This window comes from Hyperolius riggenbachi, chromosome 9, assembly GCF_040937935.1.
Source record: "Hyperolius riggenbachi isolate aHypRig1 chromosome 9, aHypRig1.pri, whole genome shotgun sequence".
NCBI classification, from domain to species: Eukaryota; Metazoa; Chordata; class Amphibia; order Anura; family Hyperoliidae; genus Hyperolius; species Hyperolius riggenbachi.
Genome location: NC_090654.1, coordinates 225204148 through 225220400, shown reverse-complemented (window position 1 = coordinate 225220400; position 16253 = coordinate 225204148). Strand labels below are relative to the sequence as shown.

Below are 16253 nucleotides of genomic sequence, written 5' to 3'. Positions count from 1 at the left end.
CGATCGGGTCGGAAAATCTTAGCGTGTGTACCCAGCATAACAGTAAGAAAAAAGAAAAAGGGAGCACAAGCAGGTTCTAAGTATGATCTGATCTATACAAACATGTTTATCTCATCATGTATCGTGTCACTTCAGGAACACTTTAAAAAATGGATTTCTGCAGATTTTTCCACTCTTCAGTCTAATGTGGATTTTTTCATCTAGAGCCAGATTAGATACTGAACACCAAAGAGAATTATCTGCCAAGAAATATCAATGCCAGGGTTGCTTGCACATTTTTTGCCAAAGTCATTTTCACATTGAAAATGCTATTTTTTCAATGCATAGATTTGGAAAAAATGGGAAAAAATGATATTTTACCGGGGAAAAAATATATGTTAATTTTAGTGTAAAAATTCACAAAAATGTGAAAAATCACAAACTTATTACAACATGATTTACAATTGGATTTTTCAAATTTGAATTTTACAATTTTTTCACGAAAATGAATGTGAAAAGAATATTGGCATTTTCATTCATCGATCAATGCATGTTCCTGCATTTAAACATTCATAGCTGCCAAAAAATGTAATGACATTAAAATTAAAACCGAAACTGAGGAAATTAGAGGTGTGGTAAATTTTCTGTACAAGACACGATCCACTTTAAAAAGGAGCTCTACTACCTGTAGCTTTTATCCTTCTCCCTTCCTTTCAACTATGTCACACACAGTCTGAGAAGATTTTGTACATTGAACAAGTTTCAGATAACTGTTTCCCATGCAGCTTTGTTCACCCAACCTGTAAAAAATGAATATGAGGCCTTCCAACTGATGAAGCCTCGATACAACATATTTAGGATCAGATCAGTACCAGGAGAAACTGTATGTAAGCCACACCAACACACTCACAACAAAGAATATATCCCCTCAACTCGCCCTACTTCTAATTGGGACAGAATCTCTGCCTCCTAAATTTAAACCGGCAATCTGTCACACTATTTTTGCTATACATCATTTAATATTCTCTAACTGGAAATCTCAAGACCAAAACCACATTGCCCAAGCTATATCGATAGCACATAGCAACATCTCTATGGAAAACAGAATTAGAGCTAGGCTGGGCTCAACTCATAGCAGCTTTTTCTTCCCAAACCCACAGGTTATAGCTTAAAAGAATACCTCTTAACTCTAGATAATGGATTTACCAAGATAGTAGTTTACAGCATATTAGGGTGTACCTCAACATGTTGTAGTATAGCCATGTTTATATGTTATGTTTCTCCTAGGACATTATTCTAGGAATAAGGCTGAATTGTATTGAGCAAGTGTATGTCACATTTATAGTTCGATACTATCTTTTATATAAAGGTATAATACAGTGATCAGAACTCTCATTTCACTAGAACTATATACTTAGCCTTTGAGCTGGCAGGGGTGTACTCTTGTACATTACACCCGCCAGATTGCTAATATATCAATAGCTCTCTCTGACAACCCTATGGGTCATGTTAATGCCAGAGAGATCGCTATACTGTTAATACCTAGCTAGACAAGTTTGTAGTTCCTATCAGACTATAGATAACCGCTGTATATTATACAACCAGCTTGATCTTTGTAATCGTATGTTGGCATGCTATAATACGCATATTATGTATATCAATATACCTTTAATAAAAAGTTTTATGATGAAAAAAAGAAAACAAAGAATATAACGCTAAACTAGTAATGTCATTGCCCACTTCTGGGTGATGCTAGTAAGGAGAGAAGCGGCATTCTTGTATTACTGTGAGTTTGTGCTTTCAATGGAACTGTTGCATGCTATTGTCACCCTCATTACACATTTCCAGTTTTGTTTTGTTTTTGTGAATCAACAGAAATGACAGTGCTTTGTTAATGTTTTTTGTTTACTACATTTAGTATTTAAAAGAGGTTAAACATATTTTACTTAGGTAAATATGAAATTTTACATATGAATATTTCATGTTTACCATTTGTAGCCAGCAGGTGGAGCTCCCGAGCAGAGACCGATAGTCCTGAGGTCATTGCTTTACGGCCACCTGTGAGATCAGATCATCATTATTATTATTTCTGCATTTATATAGCGCCAACATATTACGCTGCACTTTACAAAGAGCTATTCACATTGCTAACTCACTGGCCCTCCAAGGGGCTCACAATATAACCACAATTTTGTGCCAATTTTTAATAAAAAGCCAATCAATCTACTGATACAGTATGTAGTTAAAATATGGGAGATAATGTAGTGGCTGAAAAAAACCCACGGAAAAAATGAGGAGAGCATAGAAAACTATGAAGGTTAGAGACAATGTAGACTACACTAAGTAAATAATAATAATAATGGCAGTATTTGTATAGCGCCTTTCTCCTGTCGGACTCAAAGCGCTTGCGAGGCAGCCACTAGAGCGCACTCAGTAGGCAGTAGCAGTGTTAGGGAGTCTTGCCCAATTAACTCCTTACTGAATTACTGGCTTACTGAACAGGCAGAGCCGAGATTCGAACCCAGGTCTCCCATGTCAGAGGCAGAGCCCTTAACCAGTACACCATCCAGCCACAGCCACAGCAAATGTTAGGTTAATGTAGATAATTCTGAACCTATTGTTGAGAGCTGTTCCTAATGCTGGGAATACACGATGAGTTCTTATTTTGGTAGACAGATGGCTTGATAGATCATTTCTGACAGGTCCGATCTCAATTTGTTTGTTTATCTGATCGATTTTCTCACAGAAGTGAATGGAATTTAAAAAACAATCAGAAAATCGATCAGCCAGTAAAATCTGCCAAAAACTCATTGCGTAGTCCTAGCATAAAGAAGAAGCTTCTGCTTCCCAAACCTGTTTCTAGGTAGCCCTGAAGATTACATGTACATTGGTAAGATTGCTCTAGGTAGTCTTTGTGTCTCATGTAAATTGGTAAGGTTTCTCTAAACAACCCTTATGGCTCTATGTATATTGGTAAGGTACCTCTAGACAGCCCTGGAGGTTCCATGTACATTGGTAAGGTGTCTCTATACTGCCCTGGAGGCTCCATGTATATTGTAAGGTGTCTCTAGGCAGCCCGGAGGCTCCATGTATATTGTAAGTTGTCTCTAGGCAGCCTGGAGGCTTTGTGTACATTGGTAAGGAGTCTCTAGGCAGCCCTGGAGGCTTCATGTACATGGTAAGTTGTCTCTAGGCAGCCCTGGAGGCTTTGTGTACATTGGTAAGGTGTCTCTAGGCAGCCCTGGAGGCTCCATGCACAATGGTAAAGTGTCTCTAGGTGTCACTAGAGGCTCCATGCACATTGGTAAGGTCCCCATGCAGCCATGCAGGCTTTATGTTTATTTTTAAGAAGTCCCTATGCAGCCTTTATATTCATTGGTAAGATGCCTCTGGGCAGAGAGCTTCTGATGTGCTTTAATACTACAAAACCCATGAGTGACATGCATTCACCCTGTACTAAATACTTATCTGTGATCTGTAATACAAAATCTAACATAAAACAAAAATGTATATATTAATGTATAATTATCTAAATAATAATAACAAAAATAAAACCGTTATATTTTCCTAAGTACAATAAGTAGTAGCTACCTAAGGGACCAATAACAGGTCTTATTTTCCTGAAATCCAAGTTCACCAATGGCGTATTAATCATAATGTGAATTAGCATTCAAATACTGTAAGTTAATTTGTGATTCTGGGAGGATATTTGGAGAACATGACTGATCATTATTTACTGAGGAGTGTCTGGGGAAAAAAATTCTGTGTAAGGATGCAACCACACCTGGGCCCCGGGACCACATGGGCCCTCCTCCATTCCATGCATTAGATCTTTATTGGCGCAGTAGTAGTAATGATCACCTCTATGTGTACTTTGCATAGCGGTAATCATTCACAAACCATTGTCCTCTGCTTACACCTCTCTCACACAGTGGCTGTTCTTGGTGAGGGAGGCCTTCTTGGCGCATGCTGTATAGCGTCTGAGTTTGGTGCAGCTATAGCAGCAATGATACAGTCCACGGCCAACACACAAGTGATTCGGGCATCTGACTGTCAGACCCTAAATTACTTCTCTCTCCATGTTACTACGACTACGACTCTGAGGGGGAATAGTAATTTGGCTCTCCCTGTGCCATAGTGACCAGGCGGTGAAAGCCAATGTAGGTATTCTTGGAAAACCCTTTTGGAGGTCTGTATTGTGCAGTTGCAGCGCTGGGTGGGGAGTTTAATATTTGCACTGGAGCCCATGACTCTGTAGCTAAATCAAGATTTCTTGCTCCTGAGATCTCCATCCAAGCACTTACAATGGCTGAAGGAGACCAAGTTATTCGTTAAGGAAGCTTACAAATGGTTTTCCATGAGAAACCATGGTAGGTGGTAGATGTAATTCAGCACTTTGTATGGGCATTGGGAGCATTTGTTATGTCATTCTGGTGATGGAATAAATCTGCAGCTTGGTAAGTGTAAAACTTTATGAACTTTGCATTCATGATCACCTTACCAGCTTTATCATAGCTACTTAGCTTTCCTACACATCTCAATTCTGAAAATCAAAATAGTACTTTAATAGTTTCAAAAGAAGAATTAAAGTATAACTAAACTCAAAACATCTTCTGTACTCTGAAATATTAGCTACAGCTTAACCTTTAAAAGGGGGGGGGGAGGGGGGGTGGGGCTTCATTACACTTTATGGAAATCCCCCCCAAAAACTGAAGTTTTACTTGGATTCACTTCACTAGAAGCACTGAAAGGCTCAACAAAAGCAGGCAGGTGTACCGCTACACTCCACAGCAGACGGAGCTGGACCTGGGTAACCACCCCGTAAGTAAAGGAAATAAGAAAAGGGTCCACCTCAATGTCACACGAGGTTTGAGGACTTATCCCAAAACAGAAAAAGGATGGACAGCAGAGTGTTCCTTTTGCTGTTTTGGGATAAGTCCTCAATAAACCTCATGTGACATTGATGCGGACCCTTTTCTCATTTCAAGCACTGAAAGGGTTAAGCATGTGTTTACACATGGCAATGAGCTGTCACAGCACAGCTCAAACACAGCTCTCAGCTCTGATTTACAGCTGCTCATAAGACACTCTGATCTAGCTAAACAAGTACAGAGCACAGTCCAGGGAATTTTCATTGTGTGATGTGCTAGAGTTCGGTCCACTTCAAATGCAAAGTTGGTGATGTTCCGGTTTGCTTCGGTGTAGAATCCACAAATGATATCCCAAGATGTTTTACCACCACAGACAGTACTATAGCTAGTCTACTAGTACATCTTAGGATAAGTCTTATGTGGCAGGGTTGTTTTTCTCTGGTGTTTCTCATGTTTCTCATTCACAATCTACACCACTTATAAAGTTATTGTATAGTGATGCGTAATATGTTGGTGCTTTATAAATTAAGGATAATAATAAATAAAAATGTTCTCAGCAGTGTGTTAAATTGGACAGAGGCAGAGAAGTTGAAAGCATTTAAAGTTCCCAGCCTTCACCAACAACTATGAGAAATTTATTAAAAAGTTTTGAGAACATAAATGAATAAACCTCTTGGTCCAAGCTAAAAGGGTTTAAACGTGTTATATTGCCATTTCAATTTGCAGCCACCATAAATTTCTATAATTTACTGTTTTGTGAGCATGATACACATAAGTTTTTAAAATAATTAACTGCCCAGAACATTCTCTCTTCATTAATAAGTAGTTACCTGTGCAGTAACTTTTGTTACACGTTTTAAACCCACTAATTAATCCAGAGTTTGGCAAGGAACACCAATGAACACTTTGGGATGACTGTGTTTTGTAGAAACAAAAATCAGGGTGGTTAAACAGGACTTTTTTGCCATTGATTCCTGCAGTGTTTGGAGCAGAATGTAAGAAATTACTTTTTCTTAACAAAAATAGAATTAAACGTAAGGCTGGGTTTAATCAGTTCCTGTCAGCTATAACAGAATGAACAATTGAAGAAGAAGGAATTTTTCATGTTTCACTATGGGTCAGTTTACATCAGTGGTGTAGCAACAGGGATGCAGAGGTTACAACAGCATTGGGAGCCCTTGGGCCAGAGGGGTCTGCCTCAAACGGAGTATTAGCTCTTTATTGGTCCTGTGCTGGTAATAGTAATCATTAACAAACGGTTTCCCATTGCAATCTTGCACGTTTAATACTGTTGTTGTCCTTAGCAGGTTTTGGTACGCCATATCAATTACTATATATAATATATATATATATATATATATATATATATATATATATATATATATATATATATATATATAGTGCTATGTCAGCTTGCACCGGGGCCCATAGCTTCTTAGCTACGCCACTGGTTTAAATCCATATTATAACACATAGATGTAAAGTGACTCATAGGGAAATATGGAACATTTCCTCTCATCAGTTGTCCTGTGTGTTGCTTTATAGCTGATAGCAACTGATTTGGTGTAAACCCAGCCTAAAGCACCCCATGGCCAATTCAGCTAAGTTTTTGGCATCCTCCCAGCACACTGGTGCAAGCTTTATCCTGTGTCTTGTGCAAAAATGTTCACACTGGCGAAAAAATAACAATGCTACTGGAGGTCATGAGCTACTCGATAAAAAACCTTCACTCTGGAGTAGTTATGCTACCATGGTTTCATGATTAGGGGTCCCTGTATGGCGCCAAAATGCTGCCAAGCTCCAGTTCTGTATCATGCATAGAAGAAGAAACGTACAGTTTCGAAAGCTTGCAAAGAAATCTTGTACAGTTAGTCATCAAAGGTATCACCTAAACAACGTTTGTTGTTATGTCTTCAGATTCTCTCCATGACTAATACCAGACAAATGCAAGTAGGCTGATTTCACTTATGAGTGAAAATAAAAAAAAACAAAAAGTTTCACCTAACACAATTTTCCGTTCCCCCCTTACAAAGCACCCTTGTCCCAATATTCATGGGTTGCATCTACTGCAGGTGCACCAGGTGAAAATTACAATCGCTCAGCTAAGCAAAGCAAAGCAGGCTCATAGTCTTACAGGTAAACTGAGTGACTCAGAAAGCTGGAGCTGCTTCTAAAAAAGTGTCCATCCATCAGTGAACAATTTCTAGGAATCATTGCCTTTCTTTGTTGTTAAAATATTTTACCTAATATTCCCTCTTCCCTTTCAGGTCTCTTCAACTCCCAACAAGATTAATATTGACCTAGAACACATCTGGGAAGACATTCAAAAGACATTACAGAAATCTTCTGCACAATAAAAGATATACACTGAAAAAAAAAAAAGATTTCTAGACCGTCAACTTGTTCCCATTTTCCTCTTTCAATTAATTTGCAGTCTGCTCTAGATTCAGTTTTCTTTCAAAGTTGAGACCTCAGGCTTTCTACATACCGTATATCTACTAAAATTCATTTTTTGATTAATTCATTGATCAAATCCCTCTCATACTCAACTAAAATTGACTTTCTGTAAACTTTAAATTTATAATCTTAAGTAAACACAAAATCCTACTTTCCAAAATCTCTCATATAATTTGATTTTTTCATAAACAAAAAAGGATTACAAGCATGGAAAATGGTTCTAGATGGATCGAAAAACAAAATCTTTTCCTCCTCACTTTATATCAAGAAAGATCTCCTGCACCTTACTTGGTCAAAATATGTCATCAGAGCTTTCCTCCATGCAAGGGTACAGCATCTGGGAATGATGCCATAAGATGAGTGTAGTGTGTGGCATCTGTGCATCCAGTAGGAAGATGAAGGTCTTTGGTCTATTTGGTCAGTTCTCAGGAGGCACAGAACCTACAGGAACCTTTTCCTAACATAAGTAACAAAGACGGTCCATACAACAAACTTGTGGTAACAGATGGTTAGCTCAGTCAAACAAGCAAAAAGAAGAACTCCAACCACCATAATTTAGCAGGGCGAGTGGATTAAAGTTTAAAGCGGACCCAAACCAAACATTTTTTTTTAATTAAAAATATTTAGTTGCACCACTCTGACACATACAAAGATAAATAAACACTCCTTCAAACCTATGATCATTTCAGTGCATGCTTTTAACCCTTCTCTTTTCATAGCTAGGGTTATACTGGGGGCAGCCATTAGCAATTCATCCATTGCCAGACACCATCTACTCCACCAGTTTGCCGGAAAAATCCCGGCAATTTGAAAAGAAGGGAGGGGTTCCTCCAATAAATGTAAAATATTTTATATTTGTCATCATGCAGCTGAAAAAAGGCTGCTATTTATTATTATAATTTAGAAAATAGATTTTATTTCTGAAATCTTGTATTTTTAATTTGGGTCCACTTTAAGCTAGGTTATCACACCAGTTTGAAAGTTCAGAGTTTATTCCATCAGTATACAATATATTCATAATTTATTCCATCAGTTAGTCTACATTGCTAGCTGACAATTGTTTTGGGGCTCCAAGGCTGTCCCGTTTCTCAAAGCACAGTGCAGACAAATCGGCATTCTGAACTTTAGGACTTGTGTGCTAACCTAACAAACTTTAATTTGTATAATGATTGGTGGCATGGCTTACCACCTAGGTTATTCACCCAGGACTCTCTTACGAGAGATGTGCCATTTTGATCCAATCACTAGCAGGGTGAGTGGGGGTAAGCCTGGGTATGCCTGCATTACACATCTATGTGTCACAGGGTCATCTTATGTGCCACATTTGCAGATTCCGGCTGGTCCACTAGATTGACTGACTATGGAACCAATGAACACCAAAAACAGGAAGTGTGGTGTGTGCAACCACTGGTTGGACAATCTCCATAAGTAAGTTGATCGGGCCTGCACTCACCTCTACTAAATGCACCCATGCTGCAGAGCAGTGGATAAGAGTCCTCCTTTTAGGAGTGCTTCAATAAATAAACAGTTTCTATGTACTAATTTGCCTGGAGTTCCTATTTAAACTACTGTCTGAAAAACTACAAAGGGCTAATGCTATTTATACTGTACTTTTAAGGGTTGCTCATGTTTATAGAGCTCTGCTGCCCAAATTGACAAATTATGCTTTTCTGTCTGCTGCTTATTACCTGGTTAAAAACGTACATTGTTGAATTATTCTATGGTTGCATGACAGAATATGAACGTCTCGAAAGCAGTCATGGAACTTTGTTGACCCTTGGTCAATCTTTATATCTGAGAACAACGTAGCCTGATTTAGGTCTCACTCACATAAACAGTGGATGCAGCCACAATTATTCCAGTGCCAGTGGCGTTCTCATGGTGGCGCTATCATGGTGACAGGAGCAGCAGTTGTGGCTCAACCGCTGCTGTGAAGATCAGGTCAGCACTGTCACCAACACAAATACATGTGAATGGGCTCTAATAAGGTATTGTGACATCATTATCTCTCAACAATCATTAACACAAGAAAAACAGTTATGTAATAACACATAATGGAGTACCTGTGATGAAACGCGGATGAAACGCGGAAAAGCCGCTGTCTCTCAAGGCGAGGCGGCTGTTTCCGCGTCCAGCATGGCGTCACAACGCGGAAAAAACGCCGCATGCCGCTTAGGCAGAGCGGCGGAATCCGCATCGGAGGCGGCTCCCGCACTCAGTTCACTGGATACATTGCAAGACAGTACTGGTGTGGCTGGGACGGATAGTCCACCAAGATTCAGACTTACACGCGCGCGAGCACAGAGGCAGAGTTTAAATAGCAGTTAGAAGGGTGTCGGCTGACCAGCTGGGTCAGCTGACAAATTCCACTGCTCTCATTGGACCAGCAATTAGGGAGGTCCTGGAAAGGTCCTAGAGTATATATACTGCTGGTTGTTCACTTGCTCTTTGTCTGGCATGCGATCACATATGTGGAAGCACCCAGATCCGTAGTCAGATCCGCAAGTGTGCCGGGACCAGCTGGAGCTGTAATCCTACACTTAGCTAGATTTTGTTGATAGCTTAAAGTACTAGTTTGATTGTGATTATTTGTTATGACTTTTGCCTGCCTTGACTACCCTTCTGAACTCTGATCTTGTACCTTGATATTTCTGATACTCTGTTGCCGAACCCCGGCTCGTTTCTAGACTCCGCCTCAGCCTCCTGATTCTGTACCTCGATATTTCTGATACCCCGTTACTGAACCCTGCCTGTACTTAGACTCCGCCTTTGCCTCCTGATCTTGTACTTTATCTGTCCGTGTGTGTACGACCTGGCTTGTCCGACCTCGAGAACCGACCTTACCGTTAGAGGCGGTTCCTCGCTCTGTTAGCGACCTTTCCTCCTGAGGGTCACTTCCAGACATCCTTCCTACTGTCAGTCTGACTCCTCCCGTCTTGGAGAGCTCAGGTCTGCAGAAGGAATCTGTGCAGTACTCCTTGTTGCACTGAGGCCTAGTCCTCAAAGTGTTACTGTTACACCAAACACTACACTCTACTCAGGTGAACAGAGGTTAGCTAGTATATCGGATTATCGGTGAGACTGCAGATCACTTATAATCTGGTATATATCTGTATTCCCAGTGATACTGCAGATCACCGGTAATCAGATCCTCTCTGTGCTTCACCGATCGTTACAGAACGCCAGACCAAATACAAAATGGACGCAAACACTGATTGTCTGGGTGTACTTGCCACTTCGGTGGACAACATCAATCAAGTACTGGGCGCCCACATAACTCTTATTGATGCCCTATCAGGGTCTGTACAAACCCTCCAGACATCAGTGGATCATGTGCGATCCTCTCCTAGCTCTGACATACGTATGCCTGTACCTGAAAGCTTTTCCGGCCACAGATCTGACTTCCGGAATTTTAGGAGTAGAGTATTGTCCTATTTTGAGTTGAGACCCCAATCTTCGGGTACTGAGACCCAGAGGGTCACGTTTATAAAGACTTTGTTGTCTGGCGACTCCCAGTCTTGGGCATATAGCCTGCCCGCCGGAGACAAAGCTCTTACCTCTGTAGAGGAATTCTTTAAAGCTATGGCAGTAATTTACGACGATTCGGACCTTGCTTCGACTTCTGAGCGGAAGCTCAAGCTTTTGCGTCAAGGCGAAGGTCCGGTCGAAGATTACGCGGCCGAGTTTAGGAGGTGGTCAGTTACGGCCAGGTGGGACACTTATGCCCTATTAGATCGTTTCTTGTCAGGGCTGTCCGATGAGGTCTCTGATTTGATGTTAAGCCAGCCCGAGCCCAGAACAGTCGATGAGGCCATCTCAGCGGCCATCCGAATCGACCGCAGGCTGCGCTACCAAAAACAGACCAGGGGTAGTTCCCGTGTCAGAGGAGTATCTTACACTACGGTCCCAGTGACTCCACCTCCTACTATTTCACCTTCTCCTGTCTTGCCTCCATCCGAGCCGATACAGATTGCTCGGTCAAAATTGACCCAGGTAGAGCGAAGACGGAGAATGACCGAACAGCTGTGTCTGTACTGTGCTGAAGGGGGGCATATAGTACAGAACTGCCCTAACAAGCCGGGAAGATGCTACCGTTTAGGAGTGGTAGGGGGTAGCACCCTAGGTGCCCGGCTCATACCCTTAAACGAAAAACGTTTGCTCCTTCCATGTATGATTACATGGGGGGACAAATCTGAAGCCACAGAAGCCTTTGTTGATTCTGGCTCCGCGGCTAACTTTATGAGTTCAGAGTTCGCAGAAAAGTTGGGCATTCCGCTCACCCCAGTAAAACCACCTATCCAGGTTACTGCTGTGGACGACTCCCCGCTGCAAAGGGACCGTCCGCTGTCTCAGACACCAGAGGTGGAAGTCACTATTGGGGTTCTGCATAACGAAAGTCTAAGTTTCTTTGTATTACACATGACCACCTCCACAATTGTTTTAGGAATGCCCTGGCTGCAGCTCCATTCGCCACAGATTAATTGGGCTACAGGACAATTAACTAGTTGGTCAGACTTCTGTTCCCAACAGTGTCTAGGGAAGGTGACTTTAGGTCAGACCAAGTTGCATGTGGAGGGGGTTCCCGAGCAATACTCCGAGTTCTCGGATGTATTCTGTCCCAAGGCTGCTGACAAGTTACCTCCTCATCGCCCCTTTCGATTGCCCCATCGATCTCCGTGCCGGTTGTATGCCTCCTAGGGGTCACCTGTATAATTTGTCTGGACCAGAGAAAATAGCGATGCAGGAGTACATTCGTGACAATTTAGCCAAAGGGTTCATTCGCCCCTCCCGGTCGCCTGCAGGGGCCGGATTCTTTTTTGTTAAGAAAAAAGACGGAGGGCTGCGACCATGCATCGACTACCGTGGCCTGAATAAAATCACGGTGAAGAATCGTTATCCGTTACCATTGATAGACGATTTATTTACGCAAGTCACCAACGCTAAGATCTTTTCAAAATTAGATCTGAGGGGTGCATACAACCTGGTCCGCATTAGAAAGGGTGATGAATGGAAGACGGCCTTCAACACTCCCGACGGGCATTACGAGTACTTAGTGATGCCCTTCGGGTTGTGCAATGCGCCAGCCGTCTTTCAAGAATTAATCAACGAGGTATTCAGGGAGGTGTTGGGTAGGTTTGTACTAGTATACCTTGACGATATACTAATCTATTCCAACAACCTCCCCGAGCACAGGGTCCACGTTAAATTCGTGTTGGACAAATTGAGGCAAAATATGCTGTATGCCAAGGTGGAGAAATGTATTTTCGAGGTGACCACTGTCACATTTTTAGGGTATGTGATCTCCACCTCAGGCCTGTCAATGGATCCTGCCAAGGTCACAGCTGTCCTGGAATGGCCACAGCCAGTGGGGTTGAAGCCCCTGCAAAGATTTTTAGGTTTTGCGAATTACTATAGGAGGTTCATAAAGGGATACTCCACGATGATTGCCCCTCTTACCAGTCTCACAAAAAAGGGGGCAGATACCAACCACTGGTCTCCTGAGGCTGTGGCAGCTTTTTCTCACTTGAAAAAATTGTTTTGCTCTGCACCCATATTGAGACACGTAGACACCTCTTACCCATTCATTGTGGAGGTTGATGCCTCAGAAGTTGGAGTAGGGGCTGTGCTGTCTCAACGCTCTGGGCTGCAGGGAAGGTTGCACCCGTGTGCCTATTTCTCTCGGAGGTTTTCACCGGCAGAGAAAAACTACGACATAGGCAACCGGGAACTTCTGGCCATTAAATTGGCATTTGAAGAATGGCGCCACTGGTTAGAAGGGGCAGAACACACGATCACGGTGTATACTGATCACAAGAATCTGGAATACATCGAGGGGGCTAAGAGACTAAGTCCCCGACAGGCCCGTTGGTCGTTATTTTTTACGAGGTTCAGATTTATTATCACATACACTCCAGGCAGCAAAAACATCAAGGCAGATGCCCTGTCCAGATGTTTCGAATTAGAGACAGCACAGCCCCCCGCTCCTGAGTCCATCATCCCGCAGAGGCTGGTGTTAGCAGCCACAGAGACCTGGGAGGATTGGACAAAGGTTTTGGGTCCCTTTCAGCAGGATGTCCCTGAGGGAAAACCGGAGGGGGTCTTGTTTATCCCACTGTTTTTTCGTCTACAGGTCTTACAAATGTTTCACGCCCATAAGAGTGCTGGTCACCCTGGTGCTGCCAGAACGCAGGATCTGATTGCCAGGTGTGCTTGGTGGCCTTCTATGGCATCAGACTGCAAGGAATATGTCAGGGAATGTGCGGTATGTGCCAAAAGTAAACCCACCCGGCAGGCACCTGTCGGTACCTTACAGCCTTTACCCGCCCCGAGTGAACCATGGACCCACTTGTCCATGGATTTTGTGGGTGAGCTCCCCAGGTCTGAAGGCATGTCGGTCATTTGGGTGGTAGTCGACCGCTTCAGCAAAATGCCCCATTTCGTGCCTTTGAAAGGACTCCCCTCGGCCCAAGAATTGGCTGACCTATTCATCATCCACATTTTCCGGCTGCACGGCATTCCGGAGAACATTGTGTCCGATCGGGGAGTCCAATTTATCTCTAAATTCTGGAGGGCATTTTGCCACCAAATGGGCATGAAGCTGTCTTTCTCGTCAGGCTACCACCCACAGACGAATGGGCAGACTGAACGAATTAATCAGTCTTTAGAACAGTTTTTAAGATGTTACGTTGCGGAGGCACAGAATGACTGGGTGAAGTTTCTGGCTTTTGCAGAATTTGCGCAGAATAATTTAAAGAGTTCTTCTTCTGGTTTTTCCCCGTTCCAGATTGTGACAGGGAGGTCGCCCAAGTTCTCCCCTTTGCCAGTTGCCTCTTCTCCGTTCCCAGCACTGGAGGATTGGCAGAGGTCACTCAGGGACAATTGGGGAATTGTTAGAGATAATTTGCAGAAAGCGTTCCAAAGTCAAAAGGGTCAAGCGGACAAGAGACGTTCCATGGAATGGAAGTTTCAGCCAGGGGATTTAGTCTGGGTGTCCACACGTCACTTGACCCTGAAGCAGCCTTCTGCCAAACTGGGCCCCAGGTTTGTGGGTCCGTTTTCTGTGACCAAAAAGATCAACAACGTCACTTATACCGTTGATCTCCCCGCCAGCATGCGTGGGGTGAGATCATTTCACATATCCCTGCTCAAACCTGCAGTCCATGTGGGCCCTACTCCTCCTCCTCCTGTCCTGGTGGATAGTCATCCTGAGTTCGAAATAGAGAAAATTTTGGACTCTCGCATTGTCCAGAACTCGGTACAGTATCTGGTACACTGGAAGGGATATGGCATTGAGGAGAGACAGTGGGTACCGGGGACTCGCATGCATGCGGATGAGTTGAGGAAAGAGTTTCATGCCTTACACCCCGAGAAGCCTGGTAGGAGTTGTCCGGAGTCCACTCCTCGAGGGGGGGGTACTGTGATGAAACGCGGAAAAGCCGCTGTCTCTCAAGGCGAGGCGGCTGTTTCCGCGTCCAGCATGGCGTCACAACGCGGAAAAAACGCCGCATGCCGCTTAGGCAGAGCGGCGGAATCCGCATCGGAGGCGGCTCCCGCACTCAGTTCACTGGATACATTGCAAGACAGTACTGGTGTGGCTGGGACGGATAGTCCACCAAGATTCAGACTTACACGCGCGCGAGCACAGAGGCAGAGTTTAAATAGCAGTTAGAAGGGTGTCGGCTGACCAGCTGGGTCAGCTGACAAATTCCACTGCTCTCATTGGACCAGCAATTAGGGAGGTCCTGGAAAGGTCCTAGAGTATATATACTGCTGGTTGTTCACTTGCTCTTTGTCTGGCATGCGATCACATATGTGGAAGCACCCAGATCCGTAGTCAGATCCGCAAGTGTGCCGGGACCAGCTGGAGCTGTAATCCTACACTTAGCTAGATTTTGTTGATAGCTTAAAGTACTAGTTTGATTGTGATTATTTGTTATGACTTTTGCCTGCCTTGACTACCCTTCTGAACTCTGATCTTGTACCTTGATATTTCTGATACTCTGTTGCCGAACCCCGGCTCGTTTCTAGACTCCGCCTCAGCCTCCTGATTCTGTACCTCGATATTTCTGATACCCCGTTACTGAACCCTGCCTGTACTTAGACTCCGCCTTTGCCTCCTGATCTTGTACTTTATCTGTCCGTGTGTGTACGACCTGGCTTGTCCGACCTCGAGAACCGACCTTACCGTTAGAGGCGGTTCCTCGCTCTGTTAGCGACCTTTCCTCCTGAGGGTCACTTCCAGACATCCTTCCTACTGTCAGTCTGACTCCTCCCGTCTTGGAGAGCTCAGGTCTGCAGAAGGAATCTGTGCAGTACTCCTTGCTGCACTGAGGCCTAGTCCTCAAAGTGTTACTGTTACACCAAACACTACACTCTACTCAGGTGAACAGAGGTTAGCTAGTATATCGGATTATCGGTGAGACTGCAGATCACTTATAATCTGGTATATATCTGTATTCCCAGTGATACTGCAGATCACCGGTAATCAGATCCTCTCTGTGCTTCACCGATCGTTACAGTACCATAGCAAAATCATTACAAGAACCTTTACCATTATGACTTCCATTTAAAGGACACCTGAACTGAGACAGATATGGAGGCTGTCACAGGCATTTCCTTTTAAGCAATACCAGTTGCCTGGGTGCCTCTAATGATTTTAGCCATAGACTCTGAACAAGCATGCAGAACAGATGTTTCTGACTAAAGTCTGACTGTGCATGCTTGTTTCAGGAGTGCATTTCAGACTCTTTAGCCGAAATAGCTCAACAGGACTGCCAGGTAACTGGTATTGTTTAGAAGGAAATAAATATGACAGCCTCCATATACCTCTAAGTTCAGGTGTACTTTAAAAGAAAAACAGAATGGCACCAGACATATAAATGAATATTCCCCACCATAATAAGGTGCCTTCTTAGCCAAGACAAATGCTCTGTATCCTTGGATAGC

At 43.2% G+C, this 16253-nt stretch overlaps 2 protein-coding genes across 17 annotated transcripts in view; one reads left to right on the top strand and one right to left on the bottom strand.

The window, feature by feature from the left end:
- LOC137532982 (son of sevenless homolog 2-like) overlaps positions 1 to 7320 on the top strand; it is a 199955-nt gene extending 192635 nt beyond the window's left edge. For 3 of the 5 annotated variants that reach the window (XM_068254064.1, XM_068254062.1, XM_068254063.1), the window contains exon 6: positions 7118 to 7318. The gene's annotated coding sequence lies outside the window, so the exon portion shown is untranslated. Of the gene's footprint in view, positions 1 to 7117 lie in introns of all 5 variants that reach the window. The other 2 variants (XM_068254066.1, XM_068254065.1) reach the window with 2 other exon arrangements.
- The window catches only part of SMOC1 (SPARC related modular calcium binding 1), a 418437-nt gene that overhangs the window by 144299 nt on the left and 257885 nt on the right, over positions 1 to 16253 (bottom strand). For 6 of the 12 annotated variants that reach the window (XM_068254051.1, XM_068254050.1, XM_068254055.1 and 3 more), the window contains one exon: positions 1969 to 2037. The exons of the other annotated variants lie outside the window; for them this stretch is intronic. In XM_068254051.1, coding sequence (XP_068110152.1) covers positions 1969 to 2037 — 69 coding nt within the window. The remainder of the gene's footprint in view (positions 1 to 1968; positions 2038 to 16253) is intronic. 12 annotated transcript variants of the gene reach the window in all.